We start from the raw sequence: 20,593 nt of genomic DNA, 5'->3' as shown, positions 1-20,593 counted from the left end.
AGGTTTTGACCCCCATGACTATTTAGAACATCATATTGGACCCGTTACAACACAATGAATACAATCAAGTTTTTTTATATAATTTTTTGCCCAATTGTTTTGAATAAATTTTTACATTTAATTCTGAGCTATGTTTCTTTTTCTTTTTTTCAAATTGTTATTCTTGTTGGTTCTCTTTTTTTTGTGACTGTTTCAGGAATAGTGTCTGCATGCTGAATATAAGAACATTAACTATAGAAAACAAAGAGTCGAAACACACCAAACTGACACAAACAATCAAAGACATTGTACATCAACATCATTGTAAGAGCAGCTGTATAACGGACAAGCACTCTCACAGAGTTTAGACACAACCTAACCACACTGGAAAACTGGCTGAGCAAGACAACATAAGAGATCCCTCACACCTCATTACAAAATGTATTTATTTGTATTTATCTTCACCTGCAGGCTTTTAAAACTTGACGGTAGGCCAAACTAAGATTTGTAGTTATGTAAAGCATTTATTTTAAGTGTGCTATAGACACAGTTTGTATTTTATTAGAATTTGATTGTTTAACTAAAAAGACGAATTAACATAATTCAGAACTACTTCAGATGTACACAAGCATTTTAAAGTAGCCTAATTCAAAAAAGGCAAAAAGATCAAGTCAGGTAATGAGAATACCTTTACCTTTAGACTCTGGGCAATCTGACGAATGTATATCATATTGAGATCCTCCAAAATACGAAGTTTCTCCTCTGTGTCTGCGAGTCTGTCAATGGGCATCATTCAAGAGTGATATTCGTTCCCGATTTAAAGCTCAGACTCCCACTGCTCTTCAACCCGTTAATCTGTCTTGAGAGTTGAGAAACATTTTTGGAAGAAGTAAATGGCGAGTATATGAATCACACGATCCAGACTTCAAAACGCATCCCACAGCGTATCCCAGAAAATCAGTTTTCACATCTCAGACCAGTTCCATGTGTCCGAAAACAACCGTTCAGGAGGAGTCACGCCTATAAGAGCAAATTTAGCTGAAGACAACAAAAAAGAAAGGCAGAGGAATAAAACGCTCTCTGCCTTCACAACAATAGCGAGTGAATCCAGTAGGCTAATTGAACGCTCTGCTACATTAACAACAAAACGACTTTCCTAACACCCTCAAATCATGTTCTTGTTATCCCGTCTGTATAACTGGTCATTTACACGCAGTTTACTTCATTGAGTCCCTCTGTACTGATGTGAGTGTGTCTGTGTGCTCTAGTAGGACTTTCCCACAAAAGAGCATCACACAGTGCGCGTGGACTGACTGTACTGCCTTCATTCACCATTCAGCTCACAACTCGACTACACTACAGCACGACTACCGGCGCGACACAAACTACACGCCCCTCAAACAAATGAACATTTCAAAATCAATTCTTGCAATCGCAAAAGCATAATAATTATTCACATACAACAGGATGAGGATTGGTGATTCAATACTGTTATAGAAGTTGATTTAAGAAAAAAAAATACTAACTTGTTGTTGTTATTATTAATTTATGGGATTTTCATGGGAATTTATAATAGACTACAAAATATTAGCTAGCCGCTACTGCATTATCACTAGTTAGCAGTGTTGGGGAAAGTTACTTTTAAAAGTAATGCATTACGTTACTCCATTACTCCATAAAAAAGTAACTAATTACGTTACTTAGTTACTTTTTATGGAAAGTAATACGTTACGTTAATTCATTTTAAATTTTTAAATCTGGACAGGGCTTGCTTGTTTGTTTTTAAAATAAAAAAGTTCTATTTTTGGCAAATATACAAGCCTTTTCACACCAAAAGTGAAATGAATAAGCCTCAGGCTGAAGGGAAAGTAAATTTACCTCCGTACAGTAGAATGCAGAAGAAATTTCAAAACACTTCAGCAGTAAAAAAAGACACACAAATGTTTGTATAGAGTAATTTGTGCTTATTAGTACGGTTGAACTGGATCATCGAAGGTCAAAAGCAAAGAAACTGGTTAATAGAATGGGATTAAATACATAAAGGATATGTGTTGTTTAACATTTAATTATGGCAGGTTTGCGTCATATTCTGTGTTGCATTATTTTTATTCATTTTGAGGAATACTCAATCTGTTGTATTTGAATTAATGCATATTCATATTTATTTTAGAACTACAGTAACATCTTCTGATTTCTCAACATGTGGACAGGAGAGCTGTCAATTAATACATTGAAAAAAAAAGTAATGCGTTACTTTACTAGTTACTTGAAAAAAAGTAATATGATTACGTAACTCGCGTTACTTGTAATGCGTTACCCCCCAACACTGCTAGTTAGTAGCTAATAAGTGACAGCTAATTTAGGGGTGCATGGTTAACTTTGGCAGTTTATGTATATTTCTTTTTTATTTTATGTTTAATATGTATTGATGGAAAACGGCAAATATCACACAAATCAAATTGTGAAAAGACGGTTGAAAAAATGCAAATATCATAGCTAAAAAAAAAGCTCATAATGCGATCTCCTGAGGTTGACAATCAAGATTTTCTAAAGCTTAAAGCAGTTAAAAAAAATCTAAATGTTTTTAAGCATTTGAGCAATTCTGTAAGGTTTTGACCCCCATGACTATTTAGAACATCATATTGGACCCGTTACAACACAATGAATACAAGTTTTTTTATATAATTTTTTGCCCAATTGTTTTGAATAAATTTTTACATTTAATTCTGAGCTATGTTTCTTTTTCTTTTTTTCAAATTGTTATTCTTGTTGGTTCTCTTTTTTTTGTGACTGTTTCAGGAATAGTGTCTGCATGCTGAATATAAGAACATTAACTATAGAAAACAAAGAGTCGAAACACACCAAACTGACACAAACAATCAAAGACATTGTACATCAACATCATTGTAAGAGCAGCTGTATAACGGACAAGCACTCTCACAGAGTTTAGACACAACCTAACCACACTGGAAAACTGGCTGAGCAAGACAACATAAGAGATCCCTCACACCTCATTACAAAATGTATTTATTTGTATTTATCTTCACCTGCAGGCTTTTAAAACTTGACGGTAGGCCAAACTAAGATTTGTAGTTATGTAAAGCATTTATTTTAAGTGTGCTATAGACACAGTTTGTATTTTATTAGAATTTGATTGTTTAACTAAAAAGACGAATTAACATAATTCAGAACTACTTCAGATGTACACAAGCATTTTAAAGTAGCCTAATTCAAAAAAGGCAAAAAGATCAAGTCAGGTAATGAGAATACCTTTACCTTTAGACTCTGGGCAATCTGACGAATGTATATCATATTGAGATCCTCCAAAATACGAAGTTTCTCCTCTGTGTCTGCGAGTCTGTCAATGGGCATCATTCAAGAGTGATATTCGTTCCCGATTTAAAGCTCAGACTCCCACTGCTCTTCAACCCGTTAATCTGTCTTGAGAGTTGAGAAACAAAGCTAAATGTTTTTAAGCATTTGAGCAATTCTATAAGGTTTTGACCCCCATGACTATTTAGAACATCATATTGGACCCGTTACAACACAATGAATACAATCAAGTTTTTTTATATAATTTTTTGCCCAATTGTTTTGAATACATTTTTACATTTAATTCTGAGCTATGTTTCTTTTTCTTTTTTTCAAATTGTTATTCTTGTTGGTTCTCTTTTTTTTTGTGACTGTTTCAGGAATAGTGTCTGCATGCTGAATATAAGAACATTAACTATAGAAAACAAAGAGTCCATCTGTCCTCTCTACAATGAGAACAGTGCTTTGTCTAAGTAACTGCAGTCTGCCTAATACTTTCCACATAATGATGGCATCCAGCTTCATAAATCCAAGACAATTCATCATCTTGATTGCCAAGCGGTGTTGTATCGACCATTTCACCTGTCAGGTAATACATTTATTGGACTAGACACATTTTATTTTCTACAGAGAATCACTATACTGAAATATATATTTCATAAAGTGGCTTATGCATGTTAGCAGGGTATCAATCTTTAATATATGCTAAATTATTTAAAATGCCACAGTTCAATTTCAGAGTACTCAAAAGATTCCTCTCACTGAGTAGTAAAATCAATGAATCAGAGCAAACAGAACGTGCATTTATAGACTTTTTGTGGTCTACAGGTCTATATTTTCAATTACATTATTTTTCTTTCATTCTTTCTCTTTGGATCTTTGTAAACTTTGAAAGGAAAATACAGTTTATTTAATGATATTCCATAAATGTTATCTAATAGCCCTTCAGACTATAAAATAAACATCTTATCCTATTGAATTTGTATTAACAGCCCATTCAGTTTCTTCATATTACATTCATAATCAGCTTCTCTGATGCACGCCAAACCACAATGTTATTGACTCACAGAAAGAAAGTGGTCTGTAGTGGCAACATGATTAAAGCAGAACATGCCCATCAAAATATGCTTCCTAAGCTACACCTACAAATATTCATCAGATGGGTTTCTACTGGCAATTAAGAATATCAGACGATTTTAATAATAATAAGTCACACAATAATGGATCATGCATATTCAGATTATCTCTGATGCACCATAACTTACAAATCTTCTCACTCCATAGTCTCTTTTGACTGATACATGGACACGCACGCAATGAGAAATACAGAGATGTGATTCATTATTTTGCTTAAGTCTTGGGAGACAGAAAGAAAAAATAGACAGCAAAATGTGGGCTCCAAGGGAGTGGTACTCTGTGTTTGTGAAAACAAGGTAGACACAGGGGTCTTGACTTTGTGAAACTCAATCTACCATATGTGCATGAATGTTTTTGCATTCTTCTTTTAAGGACTGTAGAATTGTGCACATAGAAAAGTAGGGAACTAAACGACTCGCAATATGTTATATGTAACAAGTGGTCTCCTAACTACAGTAATCGGTAAAGATCTACTCTCTCTCTCATCTAACACACTAATCTACATAATTTGTATCCTATTTGACTTTACCTGCTGGTTAAACAATGGAAAACGTCAATTACTCAAAGAGAAAATGCCTAATGGATAGAGAGTCGTAACCCGAAGGTCGCGGGTTCGAGTCTCAGGTCCGGCAGGAATTGTCGGTGGAGGCGCCCTCTCCACCTTCAAAACCACGATTGAGGTGAAACCCTTGAGCAAGGCACCGAACCCCCAACTGCTCCCCGGGTGCCGCAGCATTGGCTGCCCACTGCTCCGGGTCTGTGTTCACTGCTGTGTGTGCGCGCACTTAAAAAAAAAAAAATCTGTCCCGTAAGAATAAAGCATTATTTCTAACTAACAAGGGCTATGAGATGCAGAATGAGCACACAATGATCACAATTATAAGGCTTAGAAAACTGGATGTCAACCTTGAGGGCAAACAACAATTCGAAAGAGCTATTACAAATAAAAGTGTGTGAAAGGTGGTCTCTGCACTCGCTTACGTTGCTCACACTTACATTACATTTCTGTACTGAAGACGCAATTGAGCTATTATACAGTGATAATGAGAAAAAGCCACCATAGAAAATTGTCTAGAAGATGTGGCCATGAAAAGAAGCAAACACAAAATGTTTTTGATGGCATTTACAATAGTTGAATGAAAGCTTTTGGATCTTTGACAAGTGGTTTGTGTAACAGCCACCATTCCGTTTTTTCTCCAGTTATGCTGCTTATACTAATCCCTCAGAATTTTGCTATGCTAACTGAGTTACATAAGACGTTCACATGTTTTAAGTCAGGATGGGTTGGTGCACCCATGATGTATGAATCCGTCATTACAAACAAGATGTGAGGTGAAAAGGAACCTCTGACAGTCCTTTGTTCCTCATCGGATGTACTGAAGCACATAGGGATATTTCCCTTTTCCCAATCAAGCATAGAAGAACAGAAACGGCTTCTTGTTTGGGTGGCCGGTGTGATAAAGCAAGAGCTCCTTAGGTGGCAAGCAGGAGGAATTTGACTGGGTGGAGTAAGGAAATACCATACTGAAGTTACCACAACACTTCAGGTTTGCTTTACACTTCAATCTAAGGAAAGGAAGTATTGTGACAGGAGGAAAAGACTCTTTTTTTAAAACAACACATAGCTAAATTTATGTTTTAATTGTGTAGAGTTATTTTCTGCAGCACCTCTCTAAGCTCAGTGAGTTTTTACACCCTTTAAAAGATAAGTGAAAAAGACACCAGCTAATTCAAAGTGTAGCTTGTGTTGCGTTTTTAATTCATTTGGGTTGAAGTTCAATCAGGGCACATCTGTGAAACAAACAGAGGGAAGGGCAAGGCCTCTAACAAGGGCTGCTAACCACTACAAAGAGCCTCAGCTGCTATACAGCCCCATCTCAAACACACAGTATAACCCACAAGAAACAGAAAGAAGAGGCCCAGGCACTGTAAACACACACACACACACAAGATTTTAGAAGAATAATGGTGTCAATTTAATTAGATGCTATGAAACTAATTAAACAGACTAGTTCAGAAACATACACAAATTGATCTGCTTTTGACTGATTTGATCTTTCCTGTGTTCTTGCATTATCTCATACAGACCTCTACTGTACTTTATTTATTTGCTCTACTGGATGTAAATATCATGGTATGCAGTTAGATTAAGGGCCAGCAGATGGCTGATCCCACACATAATGAAACATCAAGGACAATTTTATGAAAATGTGTTTAATAAAATTAGCAAATTCTGTCCTATCATGCTAAATGTCTTTAGGCAAGACTACACACAACATACCACAACCTAACATACACTGTTACATTTACACAGCTCTAATCCCCAGTACCAAGTCACAACAAGCAGTTGAAGTTCTCACATTTCTTATAAAAAACAAACAAAAGCAAATCAGCATAATGGAGTCAACTGCCTGATTGTCACTACACTGAGACTTTTCTCCAAAAAGAAGCAAAGAACCGATTCTTAAACCAAGCTTTCTATAAAAGTTTAGGTCCTTTGGGGTCTCCTGAACTTGCTGTCTGCTCTGAGCCTGCTGCCAGTGTCACCGTGCTAACATGCTCCACATTTCCTATTACTTGTTTCGCTTCGGTTTTAGTTTTTATAACCATTTCTTACTATGTGTAAGTAAGTTGTTGTTTTTTTAGCATGTGTGTTTGGCAGTGTTATTTTTTAGGATTACTGATAAACTACTGTCATTTGATTTGTATTATTTGTATTTGTTATTTATTTTAATTTTAGTTACATTATGTCTGAATTTATTATGTATGTATAGGTCTTTTATTAAGTGTAAGTCGCTTTGGATAAAAGCGTCTGATAAATGACTAAATAAAAGAAATAAATAAATGTCCACTGGCAGTGAGTTTCTCTAAAGCTCATCAGCTCCCTGGAGATGTTTCATTTCTAAAGTCAGCTGCAGTTGGTGTGATCTGGCCACCGTCCCAGGACCCCTCCACTGCCTGCAAATCAACCCCCTCTCTCTCATTCAAACACACACACACAACATAAATCAATATTCCACATGCTATACAGAAAACTCATTAAATACTTTTTAAAAATGATTTGATTCACAGACTCCATTTAAACACCACTCTCATGGATTAATTAACATTTATTTATTGCAGATTTTTAATTAAACCACACACATCAATATCAACTGGAAAAAAAAACAAGAGGGCTTGCAACACAATTCATTAGTCCCCATTAATAGTGCGATTGAAGTACAGCATGTCAAAGAGAAGAATCAATGTGTTGATGCTTAGAGCTGGTAAACCATTGACTTTAAAGGGGTCATATGATGTTGCTAAAAAGAACATTATTTTGTGTATTTGGTGTAATGAAATGTGTTTATGCGGTTTAAAGTAAAAAAAACCACATTATTTTCCACATACTGTACATTATTGTTTCTTCTCTATGCCCCGCCTTTTTGAAACGCGTCAATTTTTACAAAGCTTATCGGTCTGAAAAAGCGAGGTGTGCTGTGATTGGCCAGCTATCCAGTGCGTTGTGATTGGCCGAATACCTCAAGCGTGAGACGGAAATGTCTCACTAAATGTCTCACCCTCACTATACTGTGATGCCGTGTCCGGCCGGAGCGACGAGACAAAAGCATTAAAACCCATTAAAGCCGGGCAAGAGTGAGCTGAGGCGGCGGGGTCGAGAACGGCAGTCCCGGCGAAGGAGCGGTGAAAACGGTGAAAGCCGATCTGGCGATCCACAGCACTAAGTTGATGTATTTCCTCAGCGACCAGCACGGATCAGCTCCAGGCATGACGAAACAGATATTGTTTTTGGATCTTTTTCCAAAGATCTTTTGGTAGGCCAAACAAAGTAGTTTCGCTTTCACAATGAAGCACACAGCGTCTTCAGGACATGGCTGCAGCGCCAAATAAAAGTTACGCCTTCTTTCTTTGCGTGAACATTTGGGCGGCATTATGCAAATCTTCCCACATAGTGACGTAGACATGTGGGGGCGTGTTAGAACGAGCTGTTTTAGGTAGGCGTGGCTGACTCTTAACTTTTATAAAGAATATCTCTTTGGATTTGAGACTTTAGTCTTTGCAACTTTACAGATCTTTTTTATGCACCATGAGCTTGTAACACTCCAAAGTGAAAGGAAGAAATGAAATCGCATCATATGACCCCTTTAAATGTCCTTAAAAAAGATCAACGTCTCCCCCTAATGGACAATTCTTAAAACATTATTCAGCAGACTGGCTAAACTTCCAATGTAAATACAGCAAAACTTAATATGTCTAAGCTTCATTGCCTAATGCATAAGCTAATTAAATCAGCAACAAACCACAGCAATAAAAGGTCAAATAAAGCCATATAAGGCCAGGTCAGAACGGCAAACAGAGCGCCAGTGTTTTTATGTTTCTGTTTTGTTAGGTTTTCTTTCCAGGGAGGGAAAAAGCAGCTGTCCAGGAGAGAAAAGTCTCAGACACATGACAGTCACATGTGGAAAAATCATTCTAAACTCAGAACAGTACACTTTTGAAACAGTAGAAGACAACCAAGACATTACAGCTACTCTATGTTTATGTCACTTTGAATAAGATTCAGGCTATAGCTGTCATCCAGAAGATGCTTATATATAGACATACAAACAATTCTGGGGGTTGTTTGAGGACAGTTTTGAGATTGAACACACAATATTTATTTGTGTTACCTGCAGATGCTTTATTATGAGTATACAACCATCTTCTTTGCACGTTGTGCTATCTCATATTTAACATTATATAATAATAGAAAGAAAGGGGAGTGAAGACATAAAAACATTAGAATACCTATAGGATGTAAGATGTATCGTAATGGCACGTAGTCTTAACATAGTTCAATCTGAACACCTGTAAAGGCAAAGCAGCTTCCAGGTTTTCGGTTTCTCATCAATCATCAAGCCCTAGAGGTTTAGAGATACATGACCTTGGGTTAATGGTCTAGTAGTCAGATCTCTCGCACTGACACAGAAAGAAACAGACCATCTGAGATGAGTCAACTGGATGAGTAAAGTAAATTCACACTTAGGTCTCACACTTTGGACTATTCATTACGTAAGCGTGAATAACAAGGGAACATCATGTCTTTCTGAAACAATTAACCTAACAGCAAGCAAAGTTGATCTAACGGCACTGTGATGCAAGTGATCTTATTATCAGAGTAAATGTAGTGCTCTTAAGAGAGCATTTAACAGCCCACGAGAGGGAGTTCTCAAAATACACCAAGCTGTGTGTTAATGAACTTGGATAAAAATACTCTAAAGATGACAATGAGATTAAGGTAAATCTATTTATTTTTTATCTTACCAAAGTAACTTTTTACAAGATGTACCAGAAGAGGTTGAGTTTCTTCCTATTAGCCCATGCCATGCTTTCTTATGTTGGATTTTACGGCTCTAGGCCTTACTACAGTAATAGAACAATAGAAATAGACCAGAATTACCATGAAAATATCAAGCGTCCCAACTGTTATCAACATTGATACTAATAAGAAATGTTTGAGCACCAAATCAGTATATTAGAATGATTTGGGATCATGAAGGATCATGTGACACTGAAGACTGGAGTAATGACTGCAGTTCAGCTTTAACATCACATAAATACATTATGTTTTAAAGTATATATTAAATTAGAGAGAAGTTATTTTAAACTGTAATACTCTTTCACAATATTACTATTTTTAGCCAATAAATGCAGCCTTATTGAACATGAGAGGCTTCTTTCAAACTCATAAATTAAACCGTAAATATAAACAATCAATCCAAATAAAAAATGTGCACCATTCTTCTAACCAGGTACACTTTACGTTCATCCAAAAATATAATAGTAATAAAATAAAAATGTAAAAAATATTTTAAACTATGCACAAAACAAGAGAAGAAAAGTGTTTTGATCATTTTTCATGGCATTTATCAGTAAATACCTCCATATTTAAATTTATTCGCAAAGAAGATGCTTTATCCAAAGTAACCTACAAATGAGTAAAAACACAAGCAAAGTATCTGTATGTGCCTCAGAGTGTCATCCTCACAGAGATGTGACAGTGGCCTACGAACACAGCGCTGGTGCACAACGCTAGTTAATAAATGTTAACAAATACCAGACATTCTTAAAGTGTGGCCACACACACCAACCCCCTGCTGACTCCACTTTAATGTGATTAGGCTGGGAATAAATTAAGATTAACTCTCACTATCACAGTCTAGCCTAGAAATGACCCTGGTCAACGGCAGCGGCTGACTGAAGGCAGATTACCTAAGAGACGTCTAAAAAACTTTTACAAAACATAAGACATTTTAATCTTGTCATTGTGGAATAAAAATACTCAAATACTGGCTTAAGAGTACAGACAGCAAAGAGTAAAGCTCAACAGATCAGAGTGGGGAATATGAGGATTAATGCTATTTTTAGCCACTGAGGGCATTGTGAGTGAATGGTCAGATGTTCACGGGTGTCAGTTTGGTGTCTGAAGACACACTGAGCAGCATGATAGCACATTATTGACATGAGCTGTTTGTTCATATAACATCACTGTGTTACACAGCAGCCTCACACGAGCGTTTCGCACAGATGTTTGTGTGTAGTGTTGTTTCCGAACATTGCTCTGTGGCAACACTATTACGCATACAGGTATGTAATGACTTGGATCACATCCAGAAATGACGTACAGAACAGTGTCTGTGTGAGTCAGCTGTGGTCTTCATCACTTTTAGAGCACAAGCCTGTGTGTGAACAATGCCATGTTCACAGCACATAGTGGGACCGAGTTTCACAGACGAATAGAAAGACGGGAGAAAGTGCAGATTCCATCAAGTCCACTGGGTAAACGCTCAAACTGTTTACATTTTTACTGTTTACTCGGATCATTTCCTAGATTCACAGACCCATGAACACTCGCCAATGTTTGGGAGTAACCATTAACGGTAGTTCAGCTGTTTTCAAAACAGTAACAAGTTGTTGTTTTTCCAGTAACAAGCTACTTCTTCCAACAAAATGCAGCATCACTGCTTTTGTGTCAGGGAATAATCGACTCACTGTCTGTCCTCTTGCTCTCTCGTACAAAATCTTTGTGAATCATATTTCAATGTGAACCATCCGAACAAAAGTGATTCACTGAATTAACAATCAGACTTCCTATAGTGTTACCATTGAAAAGTAATTTAATTACAAAGTAATAACAGTGTCACGTAATGCTTCAGAAATCATTCTATGCTGATTTGCTGCTCAACATTTTTTTTTATTATCAATGTTGACAACAGTTGTGCTGCTATATATAATTGTGGAAACTGTCAATTGTTTAAAGATTCTTTGATGAACAAAGTTCTAAAGCACATCATTTATTTGAAACCGAAATCTTTTGTAACATTATAAATGTCTTGAAGTTTTTTGATCAATTTCATTATTTACTGATTCATATATAGCACCTGGTAAATCAATTCAGTTTAGCGAATCATTTCATTTGAACGGTTCATGAAGAAAAACATTTCACCAATTCAATTCATTTCTATTTGCGGCATTTACATCTACACACACATACATTTTATATGATAAACTGGGTTGTTTCAAGTCGAATAAGAGTAATTTTGTAGTTTACTGCTGTTGTTTTCTTGTGCCAGATGACTGAAAAAACTAATTAGGCAAATATAATTAAAAAAGACACTATCTTATATAGCTTCATTGTAGTTCAAAAAAAAGTTCTAAGTACCAAACTAAGACCTTTTCCAAAGTTTAGCTTAGCTTTACTGCAGCTGAACTACATCACACAGTTTCAAAGTAGTTTCACCAAAACACTGACACTCTCACACGCTCGAACATTTAAGAGGATGCTGTTTATGAAAAACCATCCACTTTGAAGATTACCTCTCTTATGACACAAACACAAGCAACTACAACTAGTGTAATCACAGTGCTTGTTGAGAACTGTGTGTGGGCATGCTATTGCTAAAGACACACAGTGTGTGACTCACATCCTTTTTTCTAGACAGACAGGTACTACCCATGAATGAAATTAATCCCCTTAAGCTGAAGCCAGTTGATTTAGAAACAGTTAATGACATTAACAAAAGTCCGGGCCTCGACTTTGTCTCATCCCTCTCAGTCTGGAAGATTTTCCTTCAAGCTACGAGACAAACACTCAACCTCCTGGAAAGAGCAAGGTTAAGGATTCTGGAATGCCTGAGTAGTTTAGATAATGAAACCAGGTCTTTAAGCAGGGAAAGTTAACCCTTCAATTTAAACTGAAATTTTTAACTGTAGTGGCTGCTGAAGTAAAAACCAACATACAGCAATGATTTCAGCATTAGTCAACATACACATTTAACTGGGTGTTAGTGCATGTTTGGAAAGGATGACAGAGTTTAATAAAATGTCTTGCTAATAGGTGACAAGTTTCATTATTAATGTTAACAAACATTATAACATTCTAAATCGATTAACAGAACATTATTGTGTGCACTTTCACATAGTTACACGTCTTGAAACTTTAAACATAGACAGTGAATGGGAGTGAGAGGAGACAGATCACTGGTGGACAAAACGAATGGGAGAAATAATAATGGTTTCAATGACTATGAAGAAGTGTCCTGCCTTTTGGTTTATTCTAGAACATGCTAGAGCATTAACTTACCAGCCTGATTTGAGCTAAAGATGTGATATCAAACCATTGTTCTCTTATTGCTGCTTTGGAACAATATGTATTGTGAAAACCACTATACAAACTAAACTAAACACACACAACAGAAAGCGATAAAATATCCCCTTAAGAAGAAGAGAGAAAGGAGGAGAACACACATTCAACAAATGAAATCTCCGACATTGATGGTCATGATGCATGTCGGGAGATACTAGCAACCTGCCTTCATTGGTCTAACCAGAAAAAAAAAACATCACATGACAAGTCCAATTGTATGAATAATGTCCATGTCAGCTGCACAAGTGAGATAAGATAAGAGTGGACTGAACATCTTGATGTCCTTGAACACAAGATCCTGGGTTGAGTCCTGAACTATTTGACATTCTGCTGTTGTGAACATCTGAGCCTCTATTCATTTTTAGGACGAAAACATGCCAATACTGAAGGGTGTTATCAGCAAAGTCAATGTCAGAAAAATACTGTGCCTGTTTCCAATATCCACAGTGTGTCGTAACGTATTTGGTGGCTACTGTACACATGACATGTATAAAAGAACTGCAACACAGTGTATTCGGTCACCTGTTCATATCGTATTTTGCTATAAATAGAAATATTCATTACACTTTATTTTAAGGTGTCCTTGTTACAGTAGTTAAGCACTGAGTAATACTAATTAACAACATCTACTTACTGTAGGATTAAGATTAGGGTTTGTTTTAGGGTAAAGTGCATGCAACAATGCATAATTTACTGTTATTACAGTATTTTTTATTACATTAGCCGTCACCCCTTTAATCTACAGAATTATGCATACAGTATATGCATGCACATGTATGCAAACCATGTAAACTACTAAAAAATAGCCTTGACTTGGTTAAATATATTGATATATTCTCTTGTATGGTTTATAGAAATATGAATATGCAGCAAAATAAGCCTAAGAATGGGATTGTCTTTTTCTTTTTTTACACTGAAATGTCTTGTATGCAGTGTTTCCAACACTCCTCTTTGTGGTCTCTACCATTTCTTGCACTACACAATCACAGGATGTTTTTCAGCATCCCCTCTCTTTTATATACAGAATTCACACAGCTCAATACACCTCTTCTCAGCTCTCAAGGTTCAAGAGTGCCTGGCATACTAACCAAATAGAGCGAGGCTCCTATGACATCAGAGCGTGGACGATTATCCTCCTATACGGTTCCTCTTAACAGGGCTTTTTGCCAGGGACCAAGAGAACCCTTCATTTAAATCCAAAAGCATGTGCTCCTGTCTGGGCCCCAGTGTTGAAAGATTCCCCATTGTTCTCTGGGGCCTGGTGGTTCTGCTAACATGCTGGAGGGGAAGTTTTTGCACTTCTTCAAGATATCAGCTCCTCTCTAGCTTATGGCATGTGCTGCCTCATTCTAAACAAAGGCACCATATGAGTGCAATATGTGACCTTACAAGTCCTGGGAAAGCCAAACATATGAGTGGAATTACTTTAAAACCTTCAGCTACAGATGAAAGTGTGCATAGAGAATCATTTGTATTCTATAATGCAGTGGTTTTCAAACCCTGGGTCATGACCCTCAGGTGGGTCGCCAGGATGATTTAAGGATAATATATGTATGCACTGTATGTAACAAAATTCAAGATTCAGGGAAGAAACATAACTTTAATAACTAAATAAACATAAACAACAAACTGAAAGTAAGCGGCAACCAACTCACAGCAGAATCCAATGTACGTTTGTGTTTGCACTCCGTTTTTGTAGTTTTGTAGTGTTGAACATTGTAACCAATCACAGACATATCTGTTGATTTCTGGAAAGCAATGGCCAATCAGAGGGGTGTTTGTTCAGTCCTGAGTTTAGATGCAATGTAAATAAGAGATTAATTGTGCCATGTAGAGAGATTGACTGATTATAGCAGAATTTTGCAACCAGATTTTTCAGGATTCTGTGATGCAACATTGTAAATGTATTTACTGTCGTTTTAATCAGTTTAATGTGTCCTTGCTGAATGAAAGTGTTTATTTCATTTAAAAAAAATGTAAAACACGTACTGACCCTAGACTTCTGAATGTTACTGTATGTCTACAATAAATATTCTTCCTTCTCTATAAAGCAGTGTCAGAGTATATGGTCAAGTGCTCAAAGCAAATACACAGGAGAGCCCATCAATGGAGAAAACATCACCATAAAAAAATACAGAAACAGTCTGGAAAAAACAGCAACTCAGACTGTGCAAACAAGCAAATTTGCCTGCTGGAGGAAAATGTAGCCTACATAATGCATGTCTAAGGAAAGCAATGCTTTAGGTACAAGGTACATTTGTCTCAGCAGCATCAATACTATTGAGCAATCCTCTTGGAGAATCCAGTACCGAGTGAATTAAGCAGAACTCAGTTAGGAAAGAAGCAGGCGCTGTGGGAGGAAGGGTGTGTCTGGTGGTGTGCAACCTACATCACTTTTAACTTCCTTCAAGGAAATCTATATGTGGCAGAGTCCTCAGCAGGCAAACACTGTGGTTTTAATGGACCATGTTGTAAGCAAACCAAAAGAATGTATGCAAACTAAGCAAATCTAAAAACGACAGTGTGATTTCAATGGCAACTGGCATGACAGAGCATAACCCAAGTAAAATGTAGCAATTTGCAGCAGTTGCAGTTGCAATTTAAAAAAGTGCACTGCAAAGTTAATGTCAGCATTAAATAAAGTCATTACTCAAGATCTGTGAGCCAAGTTTTCCATTACTGCTTTTAAGTCTACTTAACTGAGCCAGCAATCTTCCTTCTTTCTACCGCTTGCTATAATTGCTTCACCTAAGCCTTCACACACAGCCTGTTTCACACACAAACTGGGGCAAGATATTGTAAAGTTCAATCAAGACACCCATCTCTGCGTGTGCAAGCAAAGGTAAGAAAATCTCATTAAAAAGATTCTCATTAAGCCATATTGATTTCCAACCAGCAGCCACGGTGAAGACATCAAACAGTAGAATACATCTCATCCAGTCTAAAGGGGGTAATATGATGTCAGTGGGGAACTGGGGCGTCTTAAAGGCTTTTGAGCAAAGCACACAATGACTTGAGTGAAATCACATGCATCTTGAATGAGGGGCTGAATTAGAAAGTGCATTTGGTGCCTAAATGATACTGATATGGGCTAGTGGGCAAATCTTATCAGTGATAGAGATATGCAAACTCAGATTACAGCAGTTCAAGTATAAAACAAAACTTTATAATACTTGAATGAAAATAAAATAAAAATAATTTCATTTAAGGATTAGAGAAATTTTGGGAGCTTAGGATTTAAAAAAAATATTTCTTACTCGCAAATCTTAAACTATAAAATATAGTTTGCCATAACTAGCACAATGCATATTATTCATAAAAATGGCCATGAAGTTTTAAGATTTTTTCTTGGTTTTCCAAGACTTGAATCCTGGTTCTTTAAAGGAAACAACAGGCGTTCAGGGAGTAAAATAAGAAATACCTTGTAAATATTTTTAGTTGTTTCATCTTATTTTATTGTTTATATCATTTTAAGTCATCTTTAGGCCATCCTGCAGGTTTGCTAAGTTCCTGGTGAGCTCCGGTCCCCTAGTTGAGAACCATTACTATAAACAAAAACTGAACCAAAAGCGGTGACACAGTGCATGTGATTTTTCCTGTACATTTAAGATAAGCACATGATTTAAGATCCCTGGAAGTCAAATCAACTTTTGACATGGATATAAATCCTCCTGCACAACTAAAACGTAAACATATTGTCACCAAAGCAAAATGAAGACTATGGACCCAAGCCATACAAGGAATTTAGAGCTGCCACTGGGACTCTACACATCCAACAGCCACACTCGGAACCAACCACGCTTCTTTCCATCTCACCACAGCAGGCTTCGTATAAAAATAATTAGGGGTTAGACAGAGTTCTCTTTACTCAACCTACTCTGGGATAATCATATACAGATGGCATGAAGCCCTTTCCCCTTAAAAGAATGCAATGTTTGATAAGATCATGTGTACTTGAGGACAATGACAAATAAGCATGTCAGAAATTATAAGAAAGGAGAAATATATACTGAAACATTTGTGCAAAGCTTTTGGAAATGCAATCTTTCTATTCATGTTTGTTTCACACATTTAAAAAAAAAATGAAAAAAAAGTTTAGACCATTTTTTAAGAAAATGTTGTTTTAGTGACTGAAAATGTCAAGTGGTGTAACCATCAAGTACTAAAGCTATTTCTTATAATATATATATATATATATATATTGTTTTAAGTTCAAATATTTTCAAGGTAGAAAGCATAGGCAGTGCTGGATGAGATAAGATTACTTACAAATTGTAGTCCGTTACTGATTCCAAATTACATGCCAAAAATTGTGGTTCATAACATAATCAATTACATTACACATTTCAGCTAATATAATCAGACTACTTTGATTACGTAATCTAGATTACATGAAATTGTTTCCTACCAAGCACTGAGTTTAGTTTTTTTTTCTTGCATTCTTATGCCTTTTCAAAAAAATATTATTATTTTTATTAATTTATGAATTTTTAATTCAACTACATTGACACTCAGTGTGGGTCAAGTCACAGGGGTTCAAAATGTACATAGGCAGTGCTGGATGAGATAAGATTACTTACAAATTGTAGTCCGTTACTGATTCCAAATTACATGCCAAAAATTGTGGTTCGTAACATAATCAATTACATTACACATTTCAGCTAATATAATCAGACTACTTTGATTACGTAATCTAGATTACATGAAATTGTTTCCTACCAAGCACTGAGTTTAGTTTTTTTTTATTAACTAAATTAATTGTTTAATATTCTTGCATTCTTATGCCTTTTCAATTTTTTTTATTAATTTATGAATTTTTAATTCAACTACATTGACACTCAGTGTGGGTCAAGTCACAGGGGTTCAAAATGTACAAAATAACTTCCTGCATGTTGCATCCTGCCACTCTTATCATCTGAATTTTTTTTTTAAAGAAATAACTATAAAAGACTGTGCAACTGCTTATGCCAAGATAATCTCAACTTTCTTTCTTTTTTATACTCTCAGGACAGTTACACCACCTAGACATTTTGACTTAAAGTCTCACAATAAGCCACCAATCCGGACAATACAAAACATCACGCCATTCAACCATTATATCATTTAATCTGTGTGTATGAAATACATGTCCCGTTATCTCTTATTTAAACTACTGTGCCCACGCCCACAATCAACAGATTACGTCTTCGTACACTGCCTGTCGTTTTCGTATAATATCCTCAATTAAAAATATAAAATTTGATATAAGATAACACCCCAAAATAAATAACATTAATAGTATAATAGTGTAAACAGAGTACACGTCCGACTGTAAGTTACTAGTTACATTTACTAGAGTCCAGCTGAGCCTCTGGACAGAGTGATGACCGGAGCTTCGTTTACCTGCGGGGTTTCCATGAAAACACTTTGTCTGAACTTTCCACGGCGGATCTCCATCTCCAGCGCGGAGCCCCGAGCGATAGTCGCTCTCGCTGTCTGATTTCGGCAAAACATTCGCGACTTCTTAACTCGACCCCTCACTCCCGATAAACCCTGTTTATTCTCACAGACTTGAGACCAAGCCGCAGTTTGGTTTGGAGACGCTCCACGCTGTCACTACAGTCACGTTCATGTAAATCAGATGAGCTCTCTCCTCTCTAACAAACTACAACAGCACACTACTCTCCTGCTCGCACCACTTTAATCTCGCATCAACAAAGCGGAGATGGTCCTCGCTGCACGAGGGGCTACTGGGACAACGCGTGTGATTGAATTCCCAGAGCAGATGAGCTCCGAGTTACTTTCCGAGATGATGAGCCAGGTAAAACAGCGTCCTCTGTTGGCGGATGAGCCGTATATCAACAAAAACACGTAGGCTACTGCAGGCCAGACTATTGTAACGTTGAACTCTTCCTAAAAGAGTGGGGATATTAAAAAGGTTACATTTCTGACGTCGCTACCTTTGATGCGACAAAATGGCGCAAACACGATGAGCGTTTCAAGCTAGGAAAGTTACATGCTAAATTGAAGACTGGATTAAACAGACTCGAGTTTGAGGAGTGGCAGTTTGGCAGAGTTTGGTCACCTTGGTGGCCACAGATGTAAAAAATACCTACTAAGAAATTACACTTTAGTAAAGGTATGGATTATGTCTGAATTTTACTCAAGTTTCTAGCCCAAAACATACTCGAGTGAAGGTAGGCCTGAAAAGATTCCCCATTTGGTTAAATAGCCTACAAAATCTGTTTTATTGCCTGACTGGGCAGTTTGTTAAAATCCTCAGATTTTAAGCTTCAGAACAGCTTTAAACTTTCAGGTCAAGCTTTGGTAATTTAGCATCTTTTGTCTTGACTAACTTTAGGCTACTCTTCTAATTCCTATAATCCTTTATAATTCTTAATCTTTGTTGTAAGGCATAGCCTACTATGAAGTCTATGATAGGGTACTAAAAGGAAGATAGAAAGTAAATTCAGAATGAAGTGACAATATCACACCAAATACTGCCACCTTGTGTTTAACATTTAAAAAGATGTGATCATTTCTACCTGGTGAAGATGGAAGTGTGATGGGGACCCAGCGAGTGTGGAGTTTACACAGGTAACCAAAGCATCGAGTCTGACAAATAGCCAGAGGCGGACAGTAACTAAGTATATTTACTTGAGTATTGTACTTAAGTACACTCTTTGGGTATCTGTACTTTACTTGAGTATTATTTTTTCTGGGAACTTATGACTTTAACTTCACTACATTTGAAAGACAAATATTGTACTTTTCACTCCACTACATTTCTATCAAGTTCCTCGAAGTAGAAAGTCGTTACTATGTAGCAGCTCTGAAAAATTCAGACAGTTTATCAGTAATCACTCTTGTGATGAAATGATTTCCCAGCATTTTTTGAACACTGACCAGCTGCAAATGTGATATTTAAGGTCCTCGAAGTAGAAAGTCGTTACTATGTAGCAGCTCTGAAAAATTCAGACAGTTTATCAGTAATCACTCTTGCAGGGCTACATGAAATGATTTCCCAGCATTTTTTGAACACTGCCCAGTTGCAAATGTGATATTTATTTACAAGGGAGCTTCTGATTAAATGGAACTAAAAAAAAAACATGGTTATTAGATAAAAGAGAGAATAATGTGGCTTAAAATGTGTTTGCTTAAAAGGAAATATATATACAATATCTAAAGACAACTAAATCCAAGACTTATATTCAGAGGCGGACAGTAACTAAGTACATTTACTTGAGTATTGTACTTAAGTACACTTTTTGAGTATCTGTACTTTACTTGAGTATAATTTTTTCTGGGAACTTATGACTTTAACTTCACTACATTTGAAAGACAAATATTGTACTTTTCACTCCACTACATTTCTATCAAGTTCCTCGAAGTAGAAAGTCGTTACTATGTAGCAGCTCTGAAAAATTCAGACAGTTTATCAGTAATCACTCTTGTGATGAAATGATTTCCCAGCATTTTTTGAACACTGACCAGCTGCAA

The 20,593-nt window shown here is 36.5% G+C and overlaps 2 protein-coding genes across 2 annotated transcripts in view; one reads left to right on the top strand and one right to left on the bottom strand.

The window, feature by feature from the left end:
• Window positions 1–18,849, bottom strand: part of rtkna (rhotekin a) — a 71,072-nt gene extending 52,223 nt beyond the window's left edge. Inside the window, exon 1 of the mRNA XM_016234436.1 lies at window positions 18,497–18,849. Coding sequence (XP_016089922.1) covers window positions 18,497–18,607 — 111 coding nt within the window. The 5' untranslated portion in view covers window positions 18,608–18,849. The remainder of the gene's footprint in view (window positions 1–18,496) is intronic.
• Window positions 18,850–18,976: 127 nt separating this feature from the next.
• The window catches only part of nos2a (nitric oxide synthase 2a, inducible), a 7,484-nt gene continuing 5,867 nt past the window's right edge, over window positions 18,977–20,593 (top strand). Inside the window, 2 exon segments of the mRNA XM_071582292.1 lie at window positions 18,977–19,232; window positions 19,623–19,690. The gene's annotated coding sequence lies outside the window, so the exon portion shown is untranslated.

This window comes from Sinocyclocheilus grahami, unplaced genomic scaffold (genome assembly GCF_001515645.1).
Source record: "Sinocyclocheilus grahami isolate Dianchi unplaced genomic scaffold, SAMN03320097.WGS_v1.1 scaffold453.1, whole genome shotgun sequence".
Classification (NCBI taxonomy): Eukaryota; Metazoa; Chordata; class Actinopteri; order Cypriniformes; family Cyprinidae; genus Sinocyclocheilus; species Sinocyclocheilus grahami.
Note: the sequence above shows the minus strand (reverse complement) of the source record. Positions and strands in the feature narration are given on the sequence as shown.